Source organism: Perca fluviatilis, chromosome 3 (genome assembly GCF_010015445.1).
Source record: "Perca fluviatilis chromosome 3, GENO_Pfluv_1.0, whole genome shotgun sequence".
In the NCBI taxonomy this organism is placed as follows: Eukaryota; Metazoa; Chordata; class Actinopteri; order Perciformes; family Percidae; genus Perca; species Perca fluviatilis.
Window position 1 is genome coordinate 40,205,064 of NC_053114.1, and position 27,719 is coordinate 40,232,782.

The window sequence follows — 27,719 nt, forward strand, 5'->3', positions numbered from 1 at the left end:
GCTGCGGGAGAAGCGTGCATTTTAACCAACAACGTAAGTGAGCTATCGAAGAGGAGCAGAAACTGACCAAACAAGTTCTCAGCAGGCAGGAAACAGAAGGTAAAGACAAAAGAAGTAGTGATGGAGCACTCAAAGCAGACGCAGTACAGCTCAAACGAGAAGAAAGACGGCGGCTCCGTGCTGAACGGACACTTTGACGGGATGGTGAAGCGGTCAGCCGCTGCCCAGCCTCCCGGCGCGGAGTCCGGCTCGCACCGGCCGGTGATGGAGAGCTGGAGGGAGGAGCGCACCAGGAGCGTGGAGGACAACGAGATGAGCCTGCCGTCCCTGGCCGCAGCTTACACCACCATCCTGCGGGGACTCGGGGAGGACCCGCAGCGGCAGGGGCTCCTCAAAACCCCCTGGAGGGCAGCCACCGCCATGCAGTTCTTCACCAAGGGCTACCAGGAGAAAATTATCGGTGAGTTTTTGTAAATCCTCAAAGCCGCTCAGAGGCTGTTGGGATTTGTCCTGCGGTCAACAGGTGGGACAGTCATCAAAACTCCCTTTACTCCCTTTTCTAGGCTGATGTGAATGTAGATGATAAGGAATTAAGACTTTATAAACGATTTGAGGGAAGTGGTGAAATATAAGTATATTTACTCAAGTACTAGAAGTACAGTAACTACCTCTACTTGAGTATTTTCTCTTATTAGCCTACGCTACCGTTATACTTTTCAGTGGGAAATATTGTACTTTCTCCCCCATTAAGATTTGACATATCAGTTAATAAAATAATGTAGGCCTATTATTATAGATAGATAGATCTTTAATTGCCTTTGTACTAAGCAGCTTTTTCAGTAGTGTACATACAATTGAATAAATAGAACAAGTTAAGTAAACAAAACATAAACAAAGGCAACTAGCAAAAATATACATTAAACTTCCCATATACAGCATATAGCCTAAAGTAGATAAAGATATCTCCATCTCCCCCAGCTACAGCATGAAAATCCTGCTTACACAGTGATGAAAGCTAAAAAGTAGCAATACCACAGTGTAAAAATACTCCTTCAGCAGCAGAGGTCTTGCATTCATCATTTTAAGTAAAAGAAGTTTAAATGTACATAAAGTATCAAAAGTAAAAATACAGTACAGCATTTTATTTGGCCGAGGAGCTAATTTTAACTGTGCCATATGTGTTTGGGTAGTTTACTAGATCGCTTATAGGTTTTAAGCATTTTATTCTGCAGATTAATATCTGTCAAATCAATGTAGTGGAGTAAAAAGTACAATTCCCTGGAAGTAAAAGTAATTAGTTACTTCCCACCACTGCATTTCAGAGGTAAGTATTGTTCTTCTTAGCCACAAGCTGAACTTTACTTCCCCAAAAAACCATAAAACAGACAAAAATGCAAAACAGGCTTCTTTTATTTTGAAAATATTTCCTTTCATATTAAAATCATGCACACTAAACAATTTAAATCTTATACTTTGATTAAGGAACATTACATCAGGTAGAGAGAACAGTTTCTCCAGAGTTTGACAGATGTGATGCCACATATAGGAGAAAAAGTATTATGAATCCATGGGAACATTTATTTTTTTCACTTCATTTTACACATTACACATACTCATGCTGAAATACACACACATCCACAAACTACCTATTTTTATATATATATATATATATATATATATATATAACGCACACACACACACAAGCATTAACTGGAGAGGTGCCAGAGTGAGGGGGGCTACCCATGGGCAGTTGGGGGTCCGGTGTCTTACTCAAGGCTGTCCGTATGGGGACTTGAACCAGCAACCCTCCAGTCCCAACAAACTGAGCTACTGCCGCCATATTGTGTCTCTGCTGAAGCTGGAAGATGCTTATAATAAAATTAAATGTTCAAACCCCAAATATCCCATCTTTTATGGCTCCTGTGTTATGTCGGTCATCTCATGTAGAGCTGAAACGATTAATCGATTATTGACTGCAGAAATGAATCTGCAACTATTTGAGTAATTGATTCACCGTTTAAGTCATTAAGAGAAAAATGTTTCTCCAGTGTGAGGATTTGCTGTTTTTTTTTTTTTTTTATATATAATTGTAAACTGAATATCTTTGGGTTTTGGGCTGTTAGTCAGACAAAATAAGCAATTTAAAGTCATCACTTTGGGCTTAAGGAAGCATTCTATTTTCTGACATTTTATAGACTAAATGATTAATTAAAGGAAAAAATATCCAGATGAATCCATGAAGGAATAATCATTAGTTGCAGCTGTGGCCTTGTGCATCACTTTATTCACATTTCTCGTCAATTCTGCCAAAACACAGATTCAGACTTGAAATTATCTAATGTAGATGGCCTTTAAATACCCTTTTAGAGTCGGGCTGACTCACCACAGTTCTATAAGAATGGAGAATACCTGTATTGTTTTCCATTTTTTTAAAGTTTTTCCCCAATGCACTGTTCTTAATTATTATGGCTGACATTTAGACAACAGATGGTGCACACAATGGGGAAATGATTAATTGAAGGAAAAATATCCAGATGAATCCATGAAGGAATTAAAATGTGTGTTTGAACAGTTTATAATGATGTTGAGGTTCACATTTTATCTTAAGCAGCTAAATTCAGCTCTCTGAAAACAGGCTTTTCCTGCATGCCATCTTGTTGAAAGTCAAGGAAATTAAAATGCCCAATCAGAGGTGTGTTACTGTTGACAAAAACCTGCCCTTCAACTCGTCAAAGCTTCCTTCTTGTTGTTCCTCTGGCTCATGTTTGATCCAGCCAAACTGGCCAGCCTGCTGCTCCAGAGAGTCACATCCATAAAAATAAAAAAATAAATTAGAAAAAGGTTTTTGCTGAGTCACGTGCAGGTCTGGAGGGGTTTCGAACGCATTGTCAGAGTCCACATGTGCCGACTTCTCCGTGCTACGGCTCGTTGGAGTGGCTGGAGTCAGGGATCCGCCCCCCTCTTCTCCGTCTCAGCCTCCTGCAGAATTCCATCTGGAGGCAGTTTGTTCTGTTGTGGGGGTTGTTTTATGCGTTGCAAAGCTGTAATGTTAAAGGAAGGAATGCAGTGGATAAATGTGAAGAGCACCCAGTGGGAAAAAAGGTTATGGTGATTCAAACAGGTACGACCTGACCACCCTCCCCTTCTTCTCACCTCTGAACCTCCAAAGATGGACAGCGGTGAAGATATTGATTGAGATGATGTACGTGTGTGTTTGTTCTGCAGGCAGGGGTGATTGCTCTGTCTGTCTGCCGATTGGCTGATGCAGGAGACTCCCCTTTGACTTTTTGGAAAGCAGAGAACACAAAAACATACATTGCTGGATGTTTGTGGAGAGTTAACGCATTTCTTATTGAGCGTTGCACTGTTTTATCAGAGAGTGTTCACGTGTGTGTGTTCACGTGTGTGTGTTCACGTGTGTGTGTTTGTCATGTGTTCAGCTTGCACCACAACATGAGCCTAAAATCCTCTTGTTGTCGAGCTCCTGACCAACACAACTGTAAAGAGGAAAAGTTGTGCAGAGATTAAACAGGAATTCTGAGCTTGTGATGTCACAGGATTACAGATTAAAATGTTCCTTGGTTTAGTGCACACGTTTTTGCTTTTAATTAATACAAATAATGATATGTATTAGGATATCAATAGGTCTGTTTTTCTCTTAATGGTTTAGTCTGTAAAATATCATAAAATAGGGAAAAATGCTGATTATAGTCCCACAGAATGCAAGTTTATATATATATATATATATATATATATATATATATATATATTTCAATTTATTATCATTAGTCATGTTTCCATTAACGTATTTTATGCGCATTTTGAAGTATCTCATTATAAAATGTTGATGGAAACGGAAAAATTCAAAAAAAAAGTTTTGACGCTCGCTTGAGGTGGTTTTTGCCTTTTTCAAAAAAGAGTTAATACGCAAAATGGGAGATGGAAACAGCTTACCAAATAAATTGTGATGTAGCTAACATGTAAGTCACATGACTATTGTCCCGGTATCCATAAGATGGGGGAAGTATCGGGAAATGGGTCTCATCCAGTGCGCCTACACTTGTGGCACAAGGTAACGAATTGGTTCAACAGCTTGAACCATATGGCCCTGCACACTGCGTATACATAGCGGTGTACAGTTGTCTTATGGACACCAAATGTCTCTGCCACAACCCTATATTCTGCACAGGTGGCCAACTTGTACAATGCTACCTCTCTCCATTTAGCCAAAGAACTTAGCTTCTAAACTCTTTGATTTAGCAAGCCAGTTTGCAATCTACAACCATGTAGAAACTACGCTTTGCGTAGTGTAGTTTATTCACTCTAAACCAGTTGATTGAAACGCTTCTAATTCGCATTTCCTTTTTTTTTTCTCTTTTTTTCAACATTTTTAAAGTTCGTTTAAAATTCGCTTGACAATTAGATGGAAACATGACTAATGAAAACAAAGAAAAACTGCAATATATATATTTTTTTCTAATCCTTATTTTTTAATTCTTATTCAAATAATACTATTGCATATTAGCCTTTTGGCACATCCTCTAGAGAGCAGTGGTTTTCAAAGTCTGAGACTGTGGGCCTTACCTCAGACAAAAAGCCCCCGCCTTTAGTTTAATTGCTTAGTTTCGCTCAATCCCTGAATGCCTATGGGATCATGATTACGTTATTTGATCCCATAGACATTTAACAATTGAGCCAAGGCAACATAATATTGCTGTTAGACATAACTTCATACTACACTAATTACATACAAAGGTCTGTCCTAAGACATTTATTAGTTTCTGACTCTGGGAAAATCAGTACCTCTGAACTATCTCTTTAAAGGGCCCATATTATGCTCATTTTCAGTTTCCTACTTGTATTTTTGGTTTCTACTAGAACATGTTTACATGCTTTTAAGTAAAAAAAAACACTTTATTTTTGTCATACTGTCTGTCTGAATATACCTGTATTCTCCTTCTGTCTGAAACGCTCCGTTTTAGCTCCTGTCTCTTTAACACCCCTCCCGAAAAAAAACCTCTAAACTTCACTCAGCTTTTAGCCCTCTGATTGGATGTGTCTTACTGCAATAGTCTCTGTGACACCATCAAAGGCAAATGTTTGATTTTGGATGATATAATAAAATTAATGTGACTGCATGAACCCTGGCAGCCTGATGTGATAATACTCTCAATGCTAATGCTTCTGTGCTCATGTGCATACATATGGCCAACAGGTGTCCAGGCAATGGCCCAGAGCATTAAGAGTAATTGCCATGAAACCTCATGCGTATATGCATGTTTCACCTCAAAATGAATTGTAATATCTTGGGTGACTATTTTTGTTGACCGGTTTATGAGCACCCTGCTGGACTAGGCATGCAACGGTATACGTTTTTAATTGAAACTTTAAACTAGGGCTGGGTATCTCCACTGATTTTCCAATTTGAATTCAATTTACAATTTGTTTTAATTTAGATTTAATATTGATTTGCGTCACTATCAATTCAATTTCAATATCAATTCAATTAGGAATATTTCAGTTACCAATTTAGCTTGGATATGAATACATTTTCAAATGTATATGTTTACATAAGCAATGGAAATTAATGTACTTTTTATTTAACACAATACCGTCTACTCTACAGTCAGGGATTGAGTGACCAGAAACCTTTGTACAAGTACTTTCTTTAGTGCAGAGGCAGTATAAAGCCAAACATCCCTCAAATGTCAGTTTTTCCTTTGCCAAAATGTAGCCTTATTTTGGAGCGTTATTTAGCCCCCTTCCTGACAAGCTAGCATGACGTGGTAGTTACCAATGGATCATAGCTGCGACTAACTCAGTGTGTACATTTTTATATGAAATAAGACTCTACAAGCTACCTGCACCCAACACCTGTTTTGAAAGACTGACAGCTGATCATCAGCTGATTGTGTGGTTGTCTAGCAACAAATACACAAAAAAAAAACCTTTATAGCCTCCAACTTAAGGCAGCACAGAGCACTATGGAGTCTTCAGATTTAGTCAATACATGTCTTTTAAATTCAAAACTTCCTGAAACTCAGCAGATCTGAAAACAGCATGAACACAGAATATTATGGGATATGAAAAACTGGGAAATTAACAACAGATTGTGTACATTTGTGTGTGTGTGTGTGTGTGTTAAAAGGCAGGGGCATAAAGGGGTGAGTCATAAATGCAGCCCAGGGTTAAGACTATGTATAGAAAGTGTGTGTGTGTGTGTGTGTGTGTGTGTGTGTGTGTGTGTGTGTGTGTGTGTGTGTGTGTGTGTGTGTGTGTGTGTGTGTGTGTGTGTGTGCGTGCGTGCGTGCGTGTCATCATCACACACACTTCTGGCTGCCTGAACAATAAATGAATAACCTTGTTTATTCAGTCATTCACTCCACCGTTTCCTGTTTCATTCAGAACGTGTCAACATGTGGCCTGTGTGTTTGTGTGTGTGGTACTCATTCACACACACACACACACACGACATCACTATTGAATGTAGAGCTGATGATGATTAAGACTGTCGTTACCTGATAACTTCCTCGTCTTTCTGTCACCCAGGGTGTCCGAACCAGCTGCCCTTTATTTAGTTAAGGTTGACTTAATGTTATTTTCCGTGTGTGTGTGTGTGGGGTGTGTGTGTGTGTGTGTGTGTGTGTGTGTGTGTGTGTGTGTGTGTGTGTGTGTGTGTGTGTGTGTGTGTGTGTGTGTGTGTGTGTGTGTGTGTGTGTGTGTGTGTGTGTGTGTGTGTGTGTGTGTGTGTGAGAGATGCAACTTTAACTCTAACTGAGGGCGTAAAAAGCTGTAATGAGAGGGAGTATAATTCCTCCTTAAAGGGGTGATAGAATGATTATATAGGGTATTTCACACTGTTCCTTATGGTCTCCTAATGGGGTATGTAACATTGGTTGGGCTGAAAATGGCCTGGTTGATATTTTATTGGCCCTTATGCATCCCTGTGTTTTGGCCCTATTTGTAACAAGAGCTTTTCTTCCAAATATAGTATGGTCATGAATATTTAGATGAGCTGCGTGCTGATTGGTTGAGCGAATCCCCATACACACACATTAGAGACACACTCTGATTGGTTGAGGGAATCCCCATACACACACATTAGAGACACGACAGAATCTCATATTCTAAACACTGCAATGTTTCCTTACCAAATTCACTTCTGAGACTTTTTTTATGTGAGAAATCAACTATTTAACGCTCAAATATGGGCCGTTTTACAAAAATTGATGGCTAATTGCAAATTTGGTAAGACGTGTCGGACTTCAGGAGCTACACACAGTCTGACAAGAAAGCGTCAGCCTGCTGGGCTCCATACCCAGGGCAAAGTCACCCTTTGTGGATTACTGCACTACCGGGGCTCCGCGGCCAGCTGCCGGCATAACTATATTTACAGTTTGAATTTTGTCACAGCACTTATATCACAGCTACCCCAATGTCTTACAAAGCTAACAAAAGCTAACAGTCCGATTTGAATTTAAGGCATTTTTATGAACGTGAGGGATCTTGTTAGGAGGAGCAGCTAGCTAGCTATATGTCCCATTCAATACAATGGGGAAACGATCTCGGCTAGCTAGCTACACTTTCGGCATAACTATAGTAGCTATATTTACAGTTTGAATTTCGTCACGGCATATATATTACAGGTTCCCCAAGGTCTTACAAAGCTTAGCTAACACTTGTCCGATTTTGGATTTCAATTTAATGCATTTTTGTGAATTTCATAGGTCTTGTCGAGGCTAGCTAGCTCTCATTGATGGACTCCAGCTCACCGCGGGCTCTATCAATGAGACTCGCGGACAAGAGGCGTTTATTTCCCCGATCGTTTGTTTAAATAACTCAACACACATATCCATTATAAAATTAACTGGAACCTGCGGTAAGAGATTGCGGGCGTAACAAGCTCGCTGACCACGCTCTCAGTCACACACCGGCCATTTAGCAGGAAGAGGGGAGGGAGAACAGCGAGCTGCAGGCCCTGGAGCTCTGTCAGGGCAGCGCCGTTTGGTAGTCCAGTCACCCAGAAAGGGTGAGTTTGCGCGGGTATGGAGTGCCGTGGGCTGCCGGCCGTGACGGAGCTCAATCGAGCTCACAGCAGGCCGGGGTCTGTGAAGCAGGACAGGCAGGGCGTCAATGTAGCAACCTAGGCAGCACCGGCCGCTGAACTCTGACACACAGTCGGACAAAATCTGCAATTAGCCATCCATTTTCTTAAAACGGCCCATATTTAAGTTTTACATAGTTGATTTCTCGCATAAAAAAAGTTTCAGAAGTGAATTTTTTAATGGAATAGCAGAGATCTGCGCGACCTAGATTCAGAAGACTACCTGATCTCAGGTCAGTTGTGTAGCCTATGTAAATGTTGGGGCGTGACCGCTCTCTTAATACAGCCATGGGCGTGACAAAGTTACAGGTCTTGGGATGCTTACGTAAGCTTCTAGCTTTGTTGAGATTCGCCCGTTTTCAGCGGCAGTTTCAAAATATGAGATTTTCATAGTAAAGGGGTGTCAATGGGATTTTGAGCTTTTATGTATGTCCTATTTACCCACCGAACTGTCGTTATTCAACTATGACAAGGTAAAATCGGTTTTGCATTCTATCTCCCCTTTAATATAACAACGTTTTAGTACACTACCTGCTCAGCAGCAAACAGCAGCCAGACACCGACACGATTTTTGGTAGAAAGTGTTGCTATATTCCATTACTATCCACTACTAACTACATGTAGTTACATGCACCACTGTGCTTGCAGCTTTACAGGACAGTTAACAAGGCTGTAGACTGTATTTAATGACATAGAATTACATTTGAAGAACCAGGCTAAATGTGCATTATTTACCGGTTTATATCATAATTGAAAGCCTAACATCATAACAGCAACAGCAACTACAGTGTAAGGGCCCTATCTTGCACCCGGCGCAGAGCAAAGCCCGACGCAGGAGTCTTTGCTAGTTTAAGACCGGTGTTGCCACAGTTACTTTGAAAAAGTAACTTAGTTACTTTACAGATTACTTGATTTTAAAAGTAACAAAGTTAGATTACAGTTACTTTATAAGTTACATTCCGCAACTGCCGACAACACCCCCACAGCCTCAACATAAAAATGACCAGTTTTTTGCCTCACAGGAAACCAGTTTCCTGTGAGGCAGCTCGGCATTGCCAGTAGTAGGGATCTGGTTTATTATGGCATGAAAGAGAGCGAGTCAACCGTGTTTAGGGCAGCATTTCCTCTATAACATACTGCCCGACCAACTTCTTCAACTCTCCCCCACTTACTGGTTTTGCACCGAAGTCCAGCTTTTGTTGTTCGGGTGGTGGGGGACCTCCTGCTCTCTGCTTCGCACCACCTGCTGGGACTTGCTCTGTAAGTTTTACTGCAATGCTGCGACTCCAAATGGTTCTTCAAATTTGACGTAGTGTTTCGTAGCTAGATAGCACTTTGTCGCCACCAGCACAGAGTGTACAACCAACCTTAATATTGCCGTCTTTAGCTGACACAAACTCAAAATAGTGACTGTATTTCCAGCTAGAAAACGCGCATCTTGGTCCTCCCTCCATTGTTGTTTACGTTTGTGTCGCTGCGTGGTACACGTGAACTGTCCACATGCTGAAAACGTGACTTGTCGCATACGTGACTTCACTCCCCGAGATGCAAGATATATATTTTTACTAAGGAAAATGACAAAAATAGTAACGCACAGTGACTTGGATAAGTAACTTTAATCTGATTACAGGTTTGGAAATAGTAACGCGTTAGATTACTCGTTACTGAAAAAAGTGGTCAGATTAGAGTAACGCATTACTAAGTACTGGCATCACTGTTTAAGACCGACGCAGTGGTCAATTTCCGTTCCAGCACCCATGTTGTTTCAATAGCAAATGCACCTGCGCCCATCTGTGCGCCCATGGGTGTGCTAGTCTTACAGGGAGGTGTGTTCAGGTAAATTCTTGGCGTATTGCTATCTTGAGGCAGTGGGAAGTGATCGCGCCATTGACCAACAAAAACCTGGTCTAAAGTCAATAGCGCAGCATTTCATTGTTATTTTAACAGCACATGCTAATAAAATGCGCTTAGGCTCATGTACAGCGCAGCAGCACACAAACATGCAAAAGATTACAAATAAAAAAAAAAAAGTGGATTTGGACACCCCTAAACGCACCTGCGCCATGCGCTTCACACTGTGCGTTTAGATCGTTAAAATAGGGCCCTGAGTGTTTAGTTGCATGGCGGCTATATTCTCGCATTGCCAGACAGCGCTGCGGAGGAGGGTCTGGCTAGTCCACACAGCATTGCGGGATGGGAGAAAAACGTGCTCTGGTTTATCGGCATTTCTTTAAAACAATCACAATAGTCTTGGGCGGCGGTAAGCACCGTACGGAGCAACGACGCCTCTGCAAAATAGCCTCGGGAAGGAACTTGTCTTGGTGGAACACATGTACGTTCAAAAGTAGTTTTAGTCGTGCAACAGAAAACTCAGATTGGACCGATAGTCTAGCTAGCTGTCTGGATTTACCCTGCAGAGATCTGAGGAGCAGTTAACCATAGTCCTCAGAAATCCACCAGAGTTTAGAACGCCAACACAAATGAGGGACATCCGGCGGCACCGGAGCAATCCTGGAAGTGGAATGTCGAGGATATAGACTATGGCGGCCAGGAACTGCAACTATCAGAACAATCAGTGGAAATATTTATCAGAGTAAATGGAGCTAAAATGAATACTGATAAATCTGAGCCCTAACCAATGTCTGAGGCCGAACCTGCGCCGTCTAAGAAGAGTCTCTAGACTCACGGTTTCTGGTGCCGGAGGAGAAGCTAGTTGTCCAAAAGCAGAACACCTCACCTGCAGAGAAAACACAGATAAAAGTCCCAAATAAGATCAAGAGACATCACAAAACAAAACATCAATGTGTGTTGTGTGTGGTGGTGGGAAAGATCTTCCTGATGACTGGTGCCATGGCATCGTGACTCACAATGCGTCATAATCAGACAAACAAAAAAGGTTAAAAAATAAATAAATAAAAGAGACATCTGAATGTGTTAAACGATCTGCTGCCCTGTTTACACAAACACACACACACACACACACACACACACACACACACACAGTCGTTCAATAAGCTGCAGAGACTGAAGCAACAAGTCTGTTGTTTCTGTGAACCGCCCCTCCGCGTTCTTTCCAACAGATTGCCAGTCAGGAAATTAAAAAATGCCGCGGTGAGAGCGAGAGGCGTCTGCGTCGTCACAAACAGATAAAGCGGTTTATTGAACCCCCGGCAACTGAAAAAAGCAATAACGCAACAACAGGAAAGAGCGTATGGAAGCAGAGCTATAATTAGACTTTGGTGTTTGCCAGAGAGTAACACCGAGAAAGTCGATGATAAAATGAGGCGGATCAACGGTGGAGGTGAACCGGATGTCCCTGCTGGTTTCCAGGAGTGACACAGGACAGTTTTTATACACTTATAAAAAAAATATCCAGAGATAACCTCTTGAAAAATACAGCAAATAAGGCACAAGTAATAAAACAGCTTCATAGTAAACAACCTCCAATGAATCTGTAAATGATTCCACACACTTAAACCGATTAAAATTACATATTCATTAAATACTATTATTCAATTCAAATGCAGTAATTGGTCAATAAATTGATGAAAAGTCAATATACAGTTTAAAAAAAAGAAATAGATTGAAAGAATGAATAAATCCAGCAGATGGACTTATTGTGAAATTAATTAATATACAGAAAGATTAGTTAAGCCGCCTACACATGATCCACGGTAAAACCGCTCTGCGCTGGCCGTTCCATTGTTTTCCCATGGGGAGAGTGGGGCCTCCCAACAAGGCGCAGCGCTACCCTTGGCGTCACGCACCGCTCGGAATTGCTGCCAAGCGCCGCACTCAAAGTTCAAAATTATTTCAACTTTGACCTAGTTGCCGTTGACCTGGTGCGACCAATTCCAGAATGTTCCTGCGCTGCGCTTTGCCTCTCTGCTCTGCGCCCTACCTCGCGGTTCTGCCGCTGATCATGTGTAGGCGGCTTTAGGGTGGTAGCTAATTATGTAAATCTGTAAATAAATAAAAATGTGTTTTTAAAAAGGAACACTTTTTTGGGGAGTTACAGGAGATTCTTCTTTATTCGTTTCATCGCTCCTCCATGTTTTCTTCTCCGCAGACGTGCTGAACGACGCCATCTTCGACGAAGACCACGACGAGATGGTGATCGTCAAAGACATCGACATGTTCTCCATGTGCGAACATCACCTGGTGCCCATCTTCGGCAGGGTGAGCACAGACAGCTCTTCCTCCTCGGAAGAAGAAGCTGGTAGTTTTTCATTTAAATTTGTATTTCATTTAGTACGAATGTTAAGATCACACTAGTCTGAGGATGCTGTTTCCGGACTCTGACATCTGAAGTTTTTTTTTTTTTATGTTGTGACATGGGTCTTAAATTTCATTCATAATGGTCTTAAAAAGGTCTTAAAAAGTCTTACATTTGACTTGGTGAAACCTGCAGAAACCCTGGTCCGTCTGTCCAGCAGATTTGTTGGACAGCCACACGTCAGAGTGGTGAACATTCGTGATCCCCAGAGGAACAGCCGAGTCGGTTTGCTTGTTGATAAAATCAATAAAGGGCACTTCTTCCCTTAGAGGAAGCTGCAAATATGTATAATTTAATACAAAAAAAATACACAAAAATGGTAAGAGATGCGTGTCTTGAAAAAAACATTTATCTGGAGGCCGCTGGTCTGACCAGCAGAGAACATGAGAAACAATCAGATTAGCTGAGATCTGTTTATCCTGCCTTCATTTTGTCTGTTTTGGCCTCCACCTCCCTGCTGCTTTCACATCATTACTCTCCACTAAGAAATCCGATTGGCCTCTTCCCTCTTTCTGATTCTCTTTCTGTTGTTTCCCTCCACCGTCAGCCGCAGGTGCATGTCGTTTAAGACAAAAGGGACTGGCAGCTGATCCTTTTCTACTGCTGTAAATTGGCTCTGATGACAGCAGTGAATCACACAAACACTTAGCACACCTCCTGTGTGTGTGTGTGTGTGTGTGTGTGTGTGTGTGTGTGTGTGTGTGTGTGTGTGTGTGTGTGTGTGTGTGTGTGTGTGTGTGTGTGTGTGTGCGCGATGGCCATCAGGTGGCTGTTTATGTCCCTAAACCTCCTCCCTTCCTCCCCTCTTGTCATCGTCAGCAGTGTTGCCTCTTATCCAGCCTCTCTCATCTGTCCGTCTGTCTGTCGTGTCTCTTAGTGACTCACCACCTCTTCCTCCTCCTCCTCCTCTTCCTCCATTGTTGGTCAGACGGCTTGCGGGTAGCCACTGGCTGTCTCACAAGAGCAGTTTATCACTATCTGTATCCACACCTGAAGATAAAATACACTGCAACAATTTCAGTCAAATCATTTGGTCTCATATTCGGCCTTTAAAAGTCCCCTAAAATGGTATCATTACTCCATCAGTGTGATGTATTTCTTATTGAAAGTGGTCATCCAGGGGTCACTCTTAAGTGTAAACCGAATGGCTTCTAGAGAGAAAGGAGAGAAAGGCAGTTTGAGTGCGTCCGTGGACATTTCTTTCATGTTGTCCCCCATCTCTTTTCAGTCATTGCCTGCCCCAAATAATATACAAACAAATATATAGATATAAATCAGAAAAGGCAGGGTTTTCTTTTTCAGTTTTCTAGGAAGCAAAAATGCCCATTTCTTTTCTTTAAAGGTTCAATATATAATAGTATAACAATATAATAATGGGTGGACGCGTAGTGTGCTCTGCTGTGCCACACTACATCCTGTAACACCCTGCTGTGCCCGGCTATGACATGAACTGCTACGACTACCATTGTAGTCACTGTTCCAATATCTCTATTGTGACTATTATCGCCACTGTTCATCACACCCCCAACCGGCACCGTCAGACACCGCCTACCAAGAGTCTGGGTCTGCCGAGGTTTCTTCCTAAAAGGGAGTTTTTCCTTGCCACTATCGCAATAGCCACTGCTAATGCTTGCTCTTGGGGGAATTACTGAAATTGTTGGGGCTTTGTAAATTATAGAGTGTGGTCTAAATCTACTCTATCTGTAAAGTGTCTCAAGATAACTCTTGTTATGATTTGATACTATAAATAAAATTGAATTGAATTGAATATGTAATATATTTACTGTAATAAATCAAAAAATGACCCCAATGCATCATCAGATATTAAGGAAACATGCTAAGTTGAAATACTATCTTTTCTGACAACAAAGCTAATTCCAGTATTTTCTCCTTTTGAAATTTCCGTTCCGTGACAGAATTTCTGCTTATGTTTTGATCTGTGTGTTGTTATCAACGGCCCAGTTTGACAGCCAGGCCGGGTTGCCAGATATACCTGGAAAAACGTAAACCCAGCACACTACAGCTGTAACGGTAGTATAGCCATGAAAACAGCACACAAACAAACAGGAGATAGATTCTACCCGACCAAAAAAACTGCATGTTTCTAACAGTTGCGTGACCAGAGACGTTACAAACCCGTGTGGGTAAATATTGGAGATGTATTTGAAAGATGGAGACAGCTTAGTGCCCAAAAGGACGCAGAGTTGGCTAATTTCCTCCTGAACAGGTAAGCATTAGCTTCAGGCTAATTTATCACGGCTACTAGGGACGGGCATTATATGTTATTTCAACATTCTTGTAGCTACTCACATTGAATTATATAGCTAGAGTACCCTAGTTGGTTACTCGCAAAAACAATTGAACAGCCAGTAAAGTGATCCCGACTGGTCCAGGCTAACCCTGCTAACTGCTAACGTTACTGGAGGACCAGGCAAGCGGGCCGTGGCTGTTTACAACATATTGTTCCGCAGCCGGAGCCGACAACAGTGAGTTATTTTAAGCCAAGAGAGGGGGGCTGTAAATCGGGAAGAGAGGACCGTGAGTGCAGTGTGTTTAGCGATTGTTGCCGTAATTCTGAGCCAATAAAGTGTGTCTGTCCGTCGGGTGGAGAGGACGGGGAGGTTGTGGGGTTTTTAGTCTGTCAGTTGGGTACAGAGCTCCGTGTGAGCACGGGCTGTTATGACTGTAAATATAGCCAGCATCTAACGTTAGCTACTCCGCTGTGCTGTGAAGTAATGTCTGGTTATGTGAGACAACAAGCGTCTAGCAACATTGTTGTGGAAGCTGCGGTCTCAGCCTGGCGACCTCCGTGAACTTTGATTCTGGGGAGGAGGGGGCGGGGGAGACGACTCTCCAGTATTTTAAATTTGTACTGCAGTATATTTTAAACACTAGCTGTCAGTATTACATATTGCACCTTTAAAGGGGCCCTGCCATACACAACCGTTTTTACTTGCATTTTTTGAAATATGTTAGATCCATATGTGTTTGTGTTATGTTACAATTCACATGTGAATGTGAAAACGAACTGCTACCTCCTCTGTCAGCTCTAGCCACTGAAAAGAAATAAGCGGAGAAATCAGGCCAATTACAAAAGCTGCTCAGTCTGACATCATGTTTCCTGAGCTCATTACTATTCATGAGCTCGCCCAGTTGGGCTGGGTAAAGGATTCTGACAGCCAGGCTCTCATTGGCTAGCTGTTAGCCAATCAGATTCAAACAGCTTAGCTTGTTGAATATTAATGAGAACTGGCAGAAATCGAGCTGAGTCTTCCTGTAGGCTTTCTATACCACGCTAGAATGGCTTGAAACAAGGTAACCAAGGCATTTTTTCCATGGTAGAACTTCAGACATTACCACAAAGTAATGAAATACGTGTGGCAGGGTACCTTTAAGTTATATTTTATGACTCACCAGTGGTTCGGTCTTTTGTGAGACGAAACTTTAATCCGCAAGATTTTGTTTAAGTTGACAATTGCAAGTCACAAGTGTGACTAAAATTCTTCACACACATCCAAAGTATTTTCCATTTGATGGAATGATGCAGCCATTAAAAACACGGGTTAAAATATTTCATATATACTGAGTTTATTTCCTAAATTTAAAGCAACCAAAAACTACACAAGAGAGAAGAGGAACTCTCACACAGGCACACAGCCCAGACATTATCACCTTACAAAGTTATGGTTAAAATTATAGCAAACAGTTGCCTATTTACAAATCTGTTAGACGCAGAGCAACATTAGCATTCATTTAGAGTCATATTCACTCACTGTTAGTGACTTACTATCCACCAACTCTTGTCTGTCTGCCTTGCGATGAAGGTCAGGTCATGTATAGTTTATCAGAGCTTAGTTTGCTGTAAACGAACCGTAAATGTGCCGTAAAACCAAACCTATTAACTAAAAGTGGCTTAAATGAAAGATTCCTCTCATTCTTTATTATGTATTTATTTATGTTGAACCTGGCCACATCGTCACTACCAGCATGTGCCGGTAAACATGAATAACGTGAGCAGATAAGTGAAAAAGCAGCCGTCACAGTCGGTCTGTTTGATGTCGATATGTCAGGCCGCTCCAGCAGAGAAGGAGGAAACTGGAAGAAAAAGAGATCTTTGCACGCTTGTTGCCACTGCCCTTTCTCTCCTCTCGTCAACAAATTGCGTCTGACATTTGAGTGGAGCCCGTGTGTGCGTGCGTGTGTGCGTCAGGCGTTTGTGTGTAAGAGAATTAGAGCCTGCAGACATCCTCAGCAGTGATTCTACAGCTGATGACTCTGTCTCTTCCTTCCATTGTCTGTTGTTTATCCACCAGCTCGGCTCTCGCCTTTTGTTGCCGCGTTTTTTCCGTGTGTCTCTTCGTATTGGTCATCATAAAACAAACGTGTGTTATACTTCACTTCAGCGATTATTTTACACCACAAGAGCTACTAACTTAAAGTACGCCTAATGGGAAACCTCTGGTTTTTCAGGAAAACCACTTGTTGTATTGTAAAGTAAAAGGCAGGCGGAGGTTCAAGTGAATTAAGTTCTGTGTAATTGTTAAAACAATTTAACTCACAAACTAACTCAAAATTTAAATTGGAGGAGGAAAACATGATGGAGTTATTGTCACTAGAGTGGCGAGGCTTGGACCGGAGAAGTGCAGAATTCAAAGATTTAATAAAGCAAAGGGTACTACAAAGAGAGTCCTGAAGAAACAGGCAAAATATTTCCAAAAAGTGGGTTACAAAAGACCAGGAACACGGAACAAACTGGAACACCGATAACATACCAGACCAGACCAGACCAGACAAGACAAGAATGACACGACAGTACACACCACCACAATCCAAGACAATGATCTCTTTCTCCCCCCCCCCTCCCCAGACACACCGAAAACACAGAGACTAAATACACAAGTAAACAAGGGGTTAACAAGGGGCAGGTGACACAAGGGCTGGTGAACAGGTGAAAGACATCAGGGCGGAGCAGACAATCACAAAGGCGGTGTCACTGCCCGATGTGAGTCGAGTGCAGATGTGAGTCGCGCATGCTCAGATTTAAACGGTTTACGGCATAACGTGTCTTACTGAAATTTGTGAAATCCATAAAATAATAAACGTTTCTCTTTACATACAATAACTATCTATGATTGTTTGATTGCTATCGTTAGCTCAAAATGCCATTCAAGTGACAGCCTTTGTTGTGTTTGATTGCTACTTGTAGCTAGCAGTCATTTCAAAAACGTTTTAGCTATGATTGTTTGATTGCTAACGTTAGCTCATAGACTGTGCGTTAGCTCAAAAAGCCGTTAGCATCTTGGAGGCTACTTGTCGCAAAGTGACGCATGCGCAACTCACATCTGCGCTTGACTCACATCGGGCAGTGACAGGCGGGAAAACCAAAAGACAGGAAGTAAAACAACACATGGAAGAACAGAGGAACTACCAAAATAAAACAGGAAATGGAAAACCAACAGAAAACATGAAACCAACTTCACACAGGAACTTGGAGACATGACAGTTATCATGTTGATGTGAAATAAACGTTAAGAATCATCCTCTGGGGACCATAAATGTCAGGCTATTTTACATCAGTTTCATTTAGAATATTGTTATTTTATGTACAAAAATCTCTTTCATTTACAAAAACAAGCCCAAAAATGAGTAGCAGCGGTGTGAACATTCATCTGCTGCCATGAACTCCTGCATGCACCCGTCTCGCCTCCAGCAGTGATTCTGGTTAACATTTTATCTGAGCTTGGATCAGATCAAATTCAAAACAACTGAGTTTGCACAACAAGTCCTTTATCCTTAAGTGAAAATAGGATTAACTACAGTAGTATAAAATGTCTGATATTGAATTTGCTCACTGTGTGCAGGTTCACATCGGTTACCTGCCCAACAAGAGAGTCCTGGGCCTCAGTAAGCTGGCCAGGTGAGTACATTTACTTGAATTATGTGTGTGTGTATGTGTGTGATAGACACTGAGAGCTAGTGTGTATTTAAGCTGATTATTAAAAGGTGTGTGAGTGAGTGAGTGTGTGTGTGTGTTTGTGTGTGTGTGTGTGTTTGTTAGTATCTAATATTGAATCTGATCCCACTGACCCCAATACCTTTAGGCTTATCACACTAACACGCTTTACTAACCCAGTACTTGACATGATGAGAACAGCTAAACCATTCACACTTTTTAAGACAAAAACAAAGCTCCTGGGCTGCTGTAGATTGTCGCTTCAGCTGCACGCAGGGTGGCAACAATTAAAACGTATAACATTTTGTTTCTACACTTTTTGATCTGAGAGAAAGCAAGGAAACACTGCAGGGTTATAGGAGGGTTTCAATGGAAATTCTGGCTTCATACAACTCAGGTCTTATTTTCATCATTTTTTGTCTGAGATCTGGCAGCGTGACAGAAGGCAAACGGTGAAATGATCTCTCAAACACCCATCACAGTTTACAGACTGACCATCTGCTTCAACCTGCTGTACTTCCTGCACACTGAGGGATAATTATAGACATTTCCAGTACGCTCACTTTCAGTTTGACTTCCAAATAAATCGGTTCAGATAATCTGGATAAATTGTTGGCTTGTTCACGACCTGTTTGATTGTCTCGCTGTTCAAGCTTCTTGCCCAGTCTTGAATCTTTCCTTTAAAGTGCTAATATCATGCTTTTTGGCTCTTTCCCTTTCCTTTATTGTGTTATATATCTTTTTTGTGCACAGGTTTACAAGTGAAAAAGCCCAAAGTCCACCCCAAAGGGACTGAAAGCCGTTATATACTAGACGCATCCAAAGTGGCGCGCGACATTGTGACATCAAAATTATGTAATATCCGGCCGGCGCGTCCGATTTATGGCACGCGTGCCGAGGTCGCGCACGGCTCTTTTTTTTTCTGCGGCACGCAACAAAGCGGACACAGGAGGCCTGAATGAGTTCGCCGACAACCGCATGCCAGGACTCTCAGAGTGACTGCAGGTCTCTCTGGTAAACTTAAGGTTAAGATGAGTTCTTTTATGGTGAATGAAAGGCTTGATCCGATGAAGTAGGTCATTGAATCAAATCGAAGCACTGACGGCAATGCTGCTGCCAGTTCTGCCGTTGTTTACCTTTTTCTTCTTCTTCTTCTAGTCCGTAGAAAGGGCAACGTCGGTAGCCTTTGCTCATTAGTGCCACCGCTGTTCAGGAGAAGACTGCATCTAGTGTCGCGACCACCAGCGCAGGTATAAATAGTCACGGCGATTTCATGACGTCACATATGCACGCGCCAGCTCGGCTGCGGTTACTGTAAAACACGCATTACCATCTCCAACAGAAAACTCTGTTCACCAACTGCTCCAAACAGCTCTATTGTAGTCCAGCCTTTACTTCAGAGACAAACGTGGTCACTTTGTAACACACGTTATAATGCTCGCCTAGCTGCTAGTGTGGCACGCCCTCATACTCTGCTTCTGACTGGCTAGTAGTCCTTACCTAGCTACTGTCAGGGCACGCCCTCATACTCTGCTTCTGACTGGCTAGTAGTCCTTACCTAGGTACTGTCAGGGCACACCCTCATACTCTGCTTCTGACTGGCTAGTAGTCCTTACCTAGCTACTGCCCATGTGCGATTCCCAACAAAGATGGAACAGAAGTGAGATGTCTCACTCTGTAGCTAAAACAGAGAGCTCAACACACAGGGTGAAAAGAGGAGCTGCAGCAATGTGCTGTACAACAAAAATATGGTGCTTTTTGAAAATTAAACCATGTAAACCTATTCTGATATAACCTCTAAATACAATTATGAACCTGAAAATGAGCATAATATGAGCACTTTAAGATTAGTAGAGAATATATGTATGTAGAATTTCATAAGAGCCTCATAATCTCTTTCACTTCTTTACAAATGTGTAAACATAAATACCTAAGTGACAATGCAGTCTGCATGGAGTGCTGCTCGGGTGTGTAGCGAGAGTGTCCCTTCGGTGCTCTTCAGCTTCGGGATCCAAGTTAAAAAGGGTTGAAGGAAACTGAGGCACTCAAGAGGCTGATGAAGGCCTAAATGGCCGAAACGCTTTGTCATGTTTTAATGATTTAGCCAAGAATATATAAAAGGCTTTTTAAACTTTACCCTCTTAAAGGCCTCAGTTTCCTTCAACCCTTTCACAAAATCCTAAGTATCTTATACAACCCCACTTCAAAAAAATCTGACCTATCCCTTTAAGGTAATGATATTAAAAAATAATTATAAGTTTATTTAATATAGCCCCTTTTACAGACAGTCACAAAGTGCTTCACAAGAGAGAGAAAAAAAATCAGAACTAATAACAGTAAAATGAACAAGCAAAAAAGAACAATGGAAATTAAAATGTCAAAATTAAAAACCAAATTGCAAACATGAGACAAAAGACAGTCTAAACAGGTGAGTCTTCAGCTGCTTTTTAAAAACGCAAACAGAGACTTCAGGTCGTATTAATATGCACGTAAGGAGGGAACACAGCAGGCATGAACAGGTGTGGAAATACAACATCAAATTTCTCTTCAAGAGACTTTTTTTTTTTAAAAACAAAATTCATCTGCAACTTCTTTTTCCTGTCACACCTTCACATCAAAGGTCCACACTAGGACCGGACGAAGGACATTTTCATCTTTGAAGCAGCTAGTTTCCTATTTTTATCCTCTTGCCTTTCCTGAATGTGCGTACAGCAAACAGCAAACGTGCAGGAGAGGAGGCAGGGCGCCTCTCCTCGTGCTGCACGTTTGGCCTGGTGACATTTTCTCGGAGGTGGATGAGGTCGGATTTGTCCAAAGTGGTTTTGCTCACAGAGAAGAGCAACAGGTCGGAGGTGAGGACCGGGTCCTTTCTGCAGATCTCTTCATTTTTCCTCCGCTCCCTCGTCAGGCCAGAAATAGCTTTCAAATGACTGTTGTTTTTATTTTGGTGCCTTCACATGGGGTTGGGTTTACGTTGTTTGCGAAAAAATGTCCAACGGGCGACCTCAGTTTATGAGATGTGACATAAGCTGACATTTAAAAAGATGGGGGAGCTCAATGAAGTTAAAGCTCCACTGTGTAATGTTTGGAGTTGATTCCTAGCAAAAACCCCTTTGTTCTTTCACAAATATGTGCTCATTCATGTGTAATTACTTCCACAAACTAATCAAAGTATTCTCGTAAGCGTAGAATCTGACATTCGGAATCATTCAGAATACATACGAGCGAGTCGCTCGAATGTTTTGCGCTTTTACACTCAGTGGCACTGGCTGTGACGAAGGCCAGGGGGGGATTACTCGATCTGCCAGCAGATCTGAAAGCCTGTCGCATTCGTTTGGGAACCTGATAGCTGATGTTAGCAATGAAATGGTACCAAAATAACGAAAAAGTAAAACTATTATTACACTGAAAGGAACACTCACGGACAAAGTCGTTCTTGGAATAATACGGCTACTGTAGGAGTTAAAACGCGATCGGAATGGGAGGCGCTAGAAAGTAATATTCAGTCGGTTGTCATTACAGATGCACCGATAACAACTTTCTAGGCCAATTCCGATTTTCTTTGAGTTAGGCCAGCTGATACCGATTTTAGCCGATTCCAATTTAATTTTTTCTAACCACTTCACAGCACACACAAATATTTTCTATCTTTTCTTTAACAGAACATTTTGCACAGAACATAGAACATTTTTTGATCACTATAAAATAGAACTATATACATTACTCCTGGTGTGGGAAATTCACACACATCTAAAGTGCAACGTTAGAACCATTTCCTTCTTTTCACATCCAATATCAACAAATTTGTGATTTTGGTTTTTGGTGTCGTCCCTCCACGCCCTACTTTCTCCTTGCAGGTGTTGCATATTGCAAACTTGTTATCTTCTGCACACATGCTGAAGAATTTCCAAACAGCTGACATGTTGCAGGTTAACTCACGAGGTTCCCTACATGTGCGAGAATAGCGCCGACACGCTTCACACCGCGAGCGGGTACACGCCACACACGGCGGAAAAGTTGAAAGAAAGGAAGAAGAGACCGTGCTGTGGCGTCCGTGTGTGCGTGCGTCCTTGAGAACTGTAACTCGTATAACTTATGTTGTCAGTTAATTGTAGCGTTGACCGGCATGAAATCGGCATATGTCAGGCTGACCTGCCGGTCGCCGGTCATGGCCGAGCACGTGAAGCACGGCCAATTCCGGTCACCGGCCGGTCTATCGGTGCATCTCTAGTTGTCATATACAATTTCACCGCTAGATGGGAGAAATTCTTACACAATGTAGCTTTAAAGTAGCTGTACTCAGAAAAAAAAGATTAAAACCAACAATGCCACTAACCACTACACTTTGCACCAGTCTTGTATGAAGTACTTGATAGCCAGACCCACATCCAGATGTTGGGTCTGGGAACTCACCATTGGCAGGGCTCAATCCGAGGGGCGGGGTAAACGGTTGTCTTTCAAATTCACTCTGCACGCAATAGGATAGCACTACAACCAGGCAGAGCGACGAAGAAGGTAGCGGAACTAGTTGATAGATTCAACTTTTGCCGTATCCGGTCGCCAAAACTTCGAACACATCTTCCTTTTAAGAATGATTTCTGTGCCGTTCTTTTCTCAAAGAAAAGATGAACTCCAAGTCTTCTAAAGTCGCGGCCAAAACTGTCGCCGGGGTGTTCATTGTCTGTTGCATGCACCATGGCACTTTTTTATGCCGCTTGTCAACAAACTTGGCCATCAAGGATCAATGATTCGCCAAACCTGCTTTTTTCCAGATGTAACAAATTTCTTCTGATTTTATTTTGTAGTAACGAGTAACTAAGATGCTTAGGGGAAATGTAGTGGAGTAAAAGTAAAAGTTTCCGAAAATATAAATAACGAAGTAAAGTATACAGATACGTGAAAATTCTACTTAAGTACAGTAACAAAGTATTTGTACTTTGTTACATTACTGGACTATACATCTGCCCATTAAACTACAGCTATTTTGTATATATTTGTCTCTGTTTCGGTATTTATTGTTTATTCTAATTCATGTTTATCATTGTTTGTTTGTTTGTTTGTATGTATGCACCCAATCACTAAGGCCAATTCCATGTAGTTCCACCACTGTGGCAATAAACTGCTTTCTGATTTTAAAATTTCATGATTTCTGATTCTGGTCTGACTCTCAACACTTTCCAAATTCTCTGTAGCTCGACTGAAGACATCAAGTTTTTCTGGGATTTGTGGTGTTATTTTGTGTCTTTGGTGCTTCCACATGCATACAAACTTGTAAAAAAAACCATCCATGCTGTTTTGAGTGATATACGGTTTCTGAATGTAACCTGCCTTCAGTCTCTGGGTGAGCTGGTCAAAATCTGCACGGCTTTCTACGTCACTAGCCGAAACGAGGGGGCTAAACGTAGCATGCTAGCTCGTTCTGAATGGCAAAACACCTGCGCTGTATAAAGTACTAGAGAACCATACTCGAGTAAAAGTACAAGTGCTCTATCAAAAAAGTGACTTGAGTAGAAGTACTCTTTAAGCACCACACTTAAGTAGAAGTACTAAAGTATTCAAAATGTTTTGTACTTAAGTATTGCAGTTTATTTTAAAATGTACTACTCAAGTACTGAAAGTAAAAGTACAAGTATTGTGTTATTTAGTTATTCAAGAAAGCAGTCAAAAGTTTGAATATTTATATTATGTTTTATATTATGTCAAATGTTTAGCCAAGGCTGTAGCCAAAGGAATTAACAAATATTAATTACATTAAAAATAACAAATACTGAAATAAAATGTACAATTATCACACTGTGCAAGTCAAATGAACATCCTCTCCAGCAAAGTAACGATTAAAGCCCCCAAAAACATATCACACACTAGCTAGTAACATGTGTGATGTAGCTACAGGAAAGTTAGCAAGCTAACAACATCCAGATAAACTAGCAGCTTCACATCACAGGGTCAAACGGTTAACATGCAGGACTCACTGCAGACTCAAACAACTCAGGAATAGATTACTCTGCTGCAACAACAGCTAAATAGAAAGAGTACAAACTTACATTGTCTCGGACTTCTGAACGGGCAACCGTAATGAAAAGAAACACAACGCGATCTCGGGGATTTCTTACGTAATTAGCGTACGTAACTAACGTAACAGTAACAAGTAACGATGCAGCACAAAAAAATCTATCGTAGTAAAAGTATTTCATTCATCGAAAATATGAACTCAAGTAAAAGTGGAAGTAGGAGAAAAAAATGATACTCCAGTAGAGTACAGATACAGCCTTTTAGTACTTAAGTAGAGTAGTGAAGTAGTTCTACTTCGTTACTATACAGCTCTGCAAAACACTGCTACAACACACACAGTTCACCCTAACCTACAGAAGAACTACTTCCATGTCCCTGTTCTGCAGGTATTCCACGCAAAGTTGGAAGTGCGCCCTCGTTTAGAAGAAGTCTCCCGGCTAATCCTGCCCTGTACAGGCCGAAGTTATAGAAACCAACAGCTATCTGATGTGATCCTTACCTAGCTACTGCTCATGTACGACTCCCAACAAAGATGGGATAGAAGTAGGATGTCTCACTCTGTAGCTAAAGTAGAGACCTGAACACACAGGGTGAAAAGAGGAGCTGCAGCAATGTGCAGTACAACACAAATACGGTGGTGTTTTGAAAATTAAACCATGTAAACCTAATCTGGTACAACCACTAAATACAATTATGAACATGAAATGAGCATAATATGAGCACTTATAAAAAAAATAGTTAAATCTTTTTAAAGTCTCAGTAATTTGCTAAAACAACTAGTCACTGTAGTTTTTAGGAAATAGTACAGTTGTTGGGGACTATTTTCAGCGAGGGATAAATCCACATTTGGTGTTCTAGTGAGTATTTGTGGCAGCAGGACGGTGTGTGTGTGTGTGTGTGTGTGTGTGTGTGTGTGTGTGTGTGTGTGTGTGTGTGTGTGTGTGTGTGTGTGTGTGTGTGTGTGTGTGTGTGTGTGTGTGTGTGTGTGTGGGATTGAGTCAAAATAAACTAGTGTGTGTGTTCATGGTAATAAAGGTAATAAAAGAAACATGTCAGCCAGTGCAGCAGTGTGGCTCACTGATGTGTTTTATTTTATGGCATGGAGGAAGAAAATATGGATGTATTACTGAGGCCTTTTCTCTCTTTTCTCCCCCTCCCACCCACCCCCCCCCAGGATTGTTGAAATCTACAGCCGTCGACTACAAGGCAAGTGAAAGTCTGCCGTTACACAAACGCAGATTCTTGAGGTCAGTGTTTTCGTTTGAATGTGCTGTCTGTTCTGTGCGACCCGGCTCATGTCTGTCCGTCTGTACGTCTACAGTTCAGGAGAGGTTGACCAAACAAATCGCCGTGGCGATCACCGAGGCCCTGCAGCCGACCGGCGTCGGCGTGGTCATCGAGGCAACGTGCGTATCTGAGGACACAAAAACTGATTGAAATATTTGTTTTATTCCCTCTTCTTTTATTCCCTTTCTTTTCCTTCACCACATTTACCTTCTCTCCTCCCCTCGTTTCCTTTCACTTAATCCCTCGTTTCGTGTCCTTTTGATTTACTCACTCTTTTCTGTCACATGTGCTCTTTTCCTTCACCTCCTCTTTGTTTATTTCTACTCTCCTTTTTATTCTCTCGTGTAATTTATTTTAACTCTGTTTCATCACTTCATTTTCTTCTTTTTTCCCTGTTACACCTCTTCCCTTCCTTCACCTCACCTCAATTTCTTTGACTTTGTCTTTCCATTCACTTTTCATCTTTCCTTTCTCTTCATTCCTTCGTTCCTTCCTTCTCCTTTTCTTCCTTTATTCTAATTTATTTATTCCCCTGTTCCATCCACTCCATTTCTTTCTATTCTGCTTCTTTCTCCGTTCCATTCCATCCTTGCATTTCATTTCCCTTCTTTCGTTACATCTCATCACTTCCCTCATATCTTTTCTTCTTGTTTATATTTCAACTTCTTCGACCTGGGTTTCATTATTTTCATCTTCATCACTTCATTTCCTTTCATTTACTTCCTCTTTTCTGTTACAGCTCATCCTTTTCCTCATCTCATCTCTCTTTTTTTTTACTTTAATTCTTTTTACTTTTTCCATTCACTTCATTTCCTTTCACCTTGTTCTTTTCATATCTGCACATTTTCTTCACCTCTTCTTCCTTGTTTTATATATATATATAACTGTTTTCCATTACTCTCATTTCCTTCACTTCATTTCCTTTCAGATACGTCTTAATTTGTTACAGATCTTCCTTTCCTTTACCTCTTCTTGCTATAAAATAAAACGTTTTCGGTGCCTTGCTCAAGAGCACCTTGGCAGTGCCCAGGAGGGGAACTGGCATCTCTCCAGCTACTAGTCCACACCCTGTACTTCGGTCCGTACGGGGACTTGAACCAGCAACCCGCCAGTTCCTAACCCAACTCTCTACGGACTGAACCACTCCATTACTTTACTGTATTTCCATCACTTCATTTCATTTCCTTCCTCTTCTCTATTATCTCCTCCTTTTCTTGCACCTCCCCTTCTTTTTATTCTCTAATTTAATTGATTTTATTTCCCTCACCTTTTTCCTTTCTTATACTTAAACCTCTTGACCTCCGTTTCACTACCTCTATTTCTACCACGTTATCTCCTGTTGTTTATTTCCCTTTTTGTTTCATTTGCTCCTTTCCTTCACCGCTACGTTATTACTTTCTTTTACTGCATTTTCATTACATTTATTTCCATCAACTGATTTCCTTACATTCACTTTTTCTTTAACATATCTTCATTTCCTTCACCTGTTCTTTCTTTTTTTTACTTTTGCTTCTTTTACCTCTGTTCTATTACTCTCTTCCTTTCGCTTCCTGCCTCGTTCTTTATTCATGCTCTCCTCTCTTTGCATTATTCCAATTCATTCCTACTATGTTCCATCACTTCATTTCCTTTGCTTCCTTTTTTCTGTTACACCTCCTTGTTTCCTTCACCTCCTCGTTCCTTCTTTATGCTCTCCTCTACACGTTGGAATCTAATCTCTTTTGCGTCTCGTTTTTCCGCGTCTTTTCGCTTCCTTTACGTTTGAACTCACCTCTCTTCCTCTCTGCAGCCACATGTGTATGGTGATGCGAGGCGTTCAGAAGATGAACAGTAAAACCGTCACCAGCACCATGTTGGGAGTTTTCAGGGAAGATCCAAAAACTCGCGACGAGTTTCTGACGCTGATCAGAAGCTGAGGAGGACGAAGCCCTTTCTCCTCTTCCTCACGTTGCCTGGGGTTACCTCCACCTGCATGGACCAGCCGCTGTGTGTGTGTGTGTGTGTGTGTGTGTGTGTGTGTGTGTGTTTGTGTGTTCTTGTTTAACTATATTCGTGGGGTCCAAAGACCGGGAGTCCAGTATACTTGT

At 41.5% G+C, this 27,719-nt stretch overlaps 1 protein-coding gene across 1 annotated transcript; it reads left to right on the forward strand.

Moving 5' to 3' along the window:
- gch1 (GTP cyclohydrolase 1) lies at positions 1–27,719 on the forward strand. Its single transcript, XM_039794077.1, has 6 exons — positions 1–460; positions 12,174–12,283; positions 18,242–18,297; positions 25,520–25,551; positions 25,667–25,751; positions 27,422–27,719. The coding sequence occupies exons 1-6, from the start codon at positions 121–123 to the stop codon at positions 27,546–27,548; spliced, it is 750 nt and encodes a 249-aa protein (XP_039650011.1). The 5' UTR covers positions 1–120; the 3' UTR covers positions 27,549–27,719.

Coding starts and splice junctions, on each gene's coding strand:
- gch1 (XM_039794077.1), top strand. CDS start 121: ATGGAGCACTCAAAGCAGACGCAGTACAGCTCAAACGAGAAGAAAGAC. Junction 18,298..25,519: donor GGCCTCAGTAAGCTGGCCAG/GTGAGTACATTT, acceptor ACCCCCCCCCAG/GATTGTTGAAATCTACAGCC. Junction 25,552..25,666: donor CTACAGCCGTCGACTACAAG/GCAAGTGAAAGT, acceptor GTACGTCTACAG/TTCAGGAGAGGTTGACCAAA.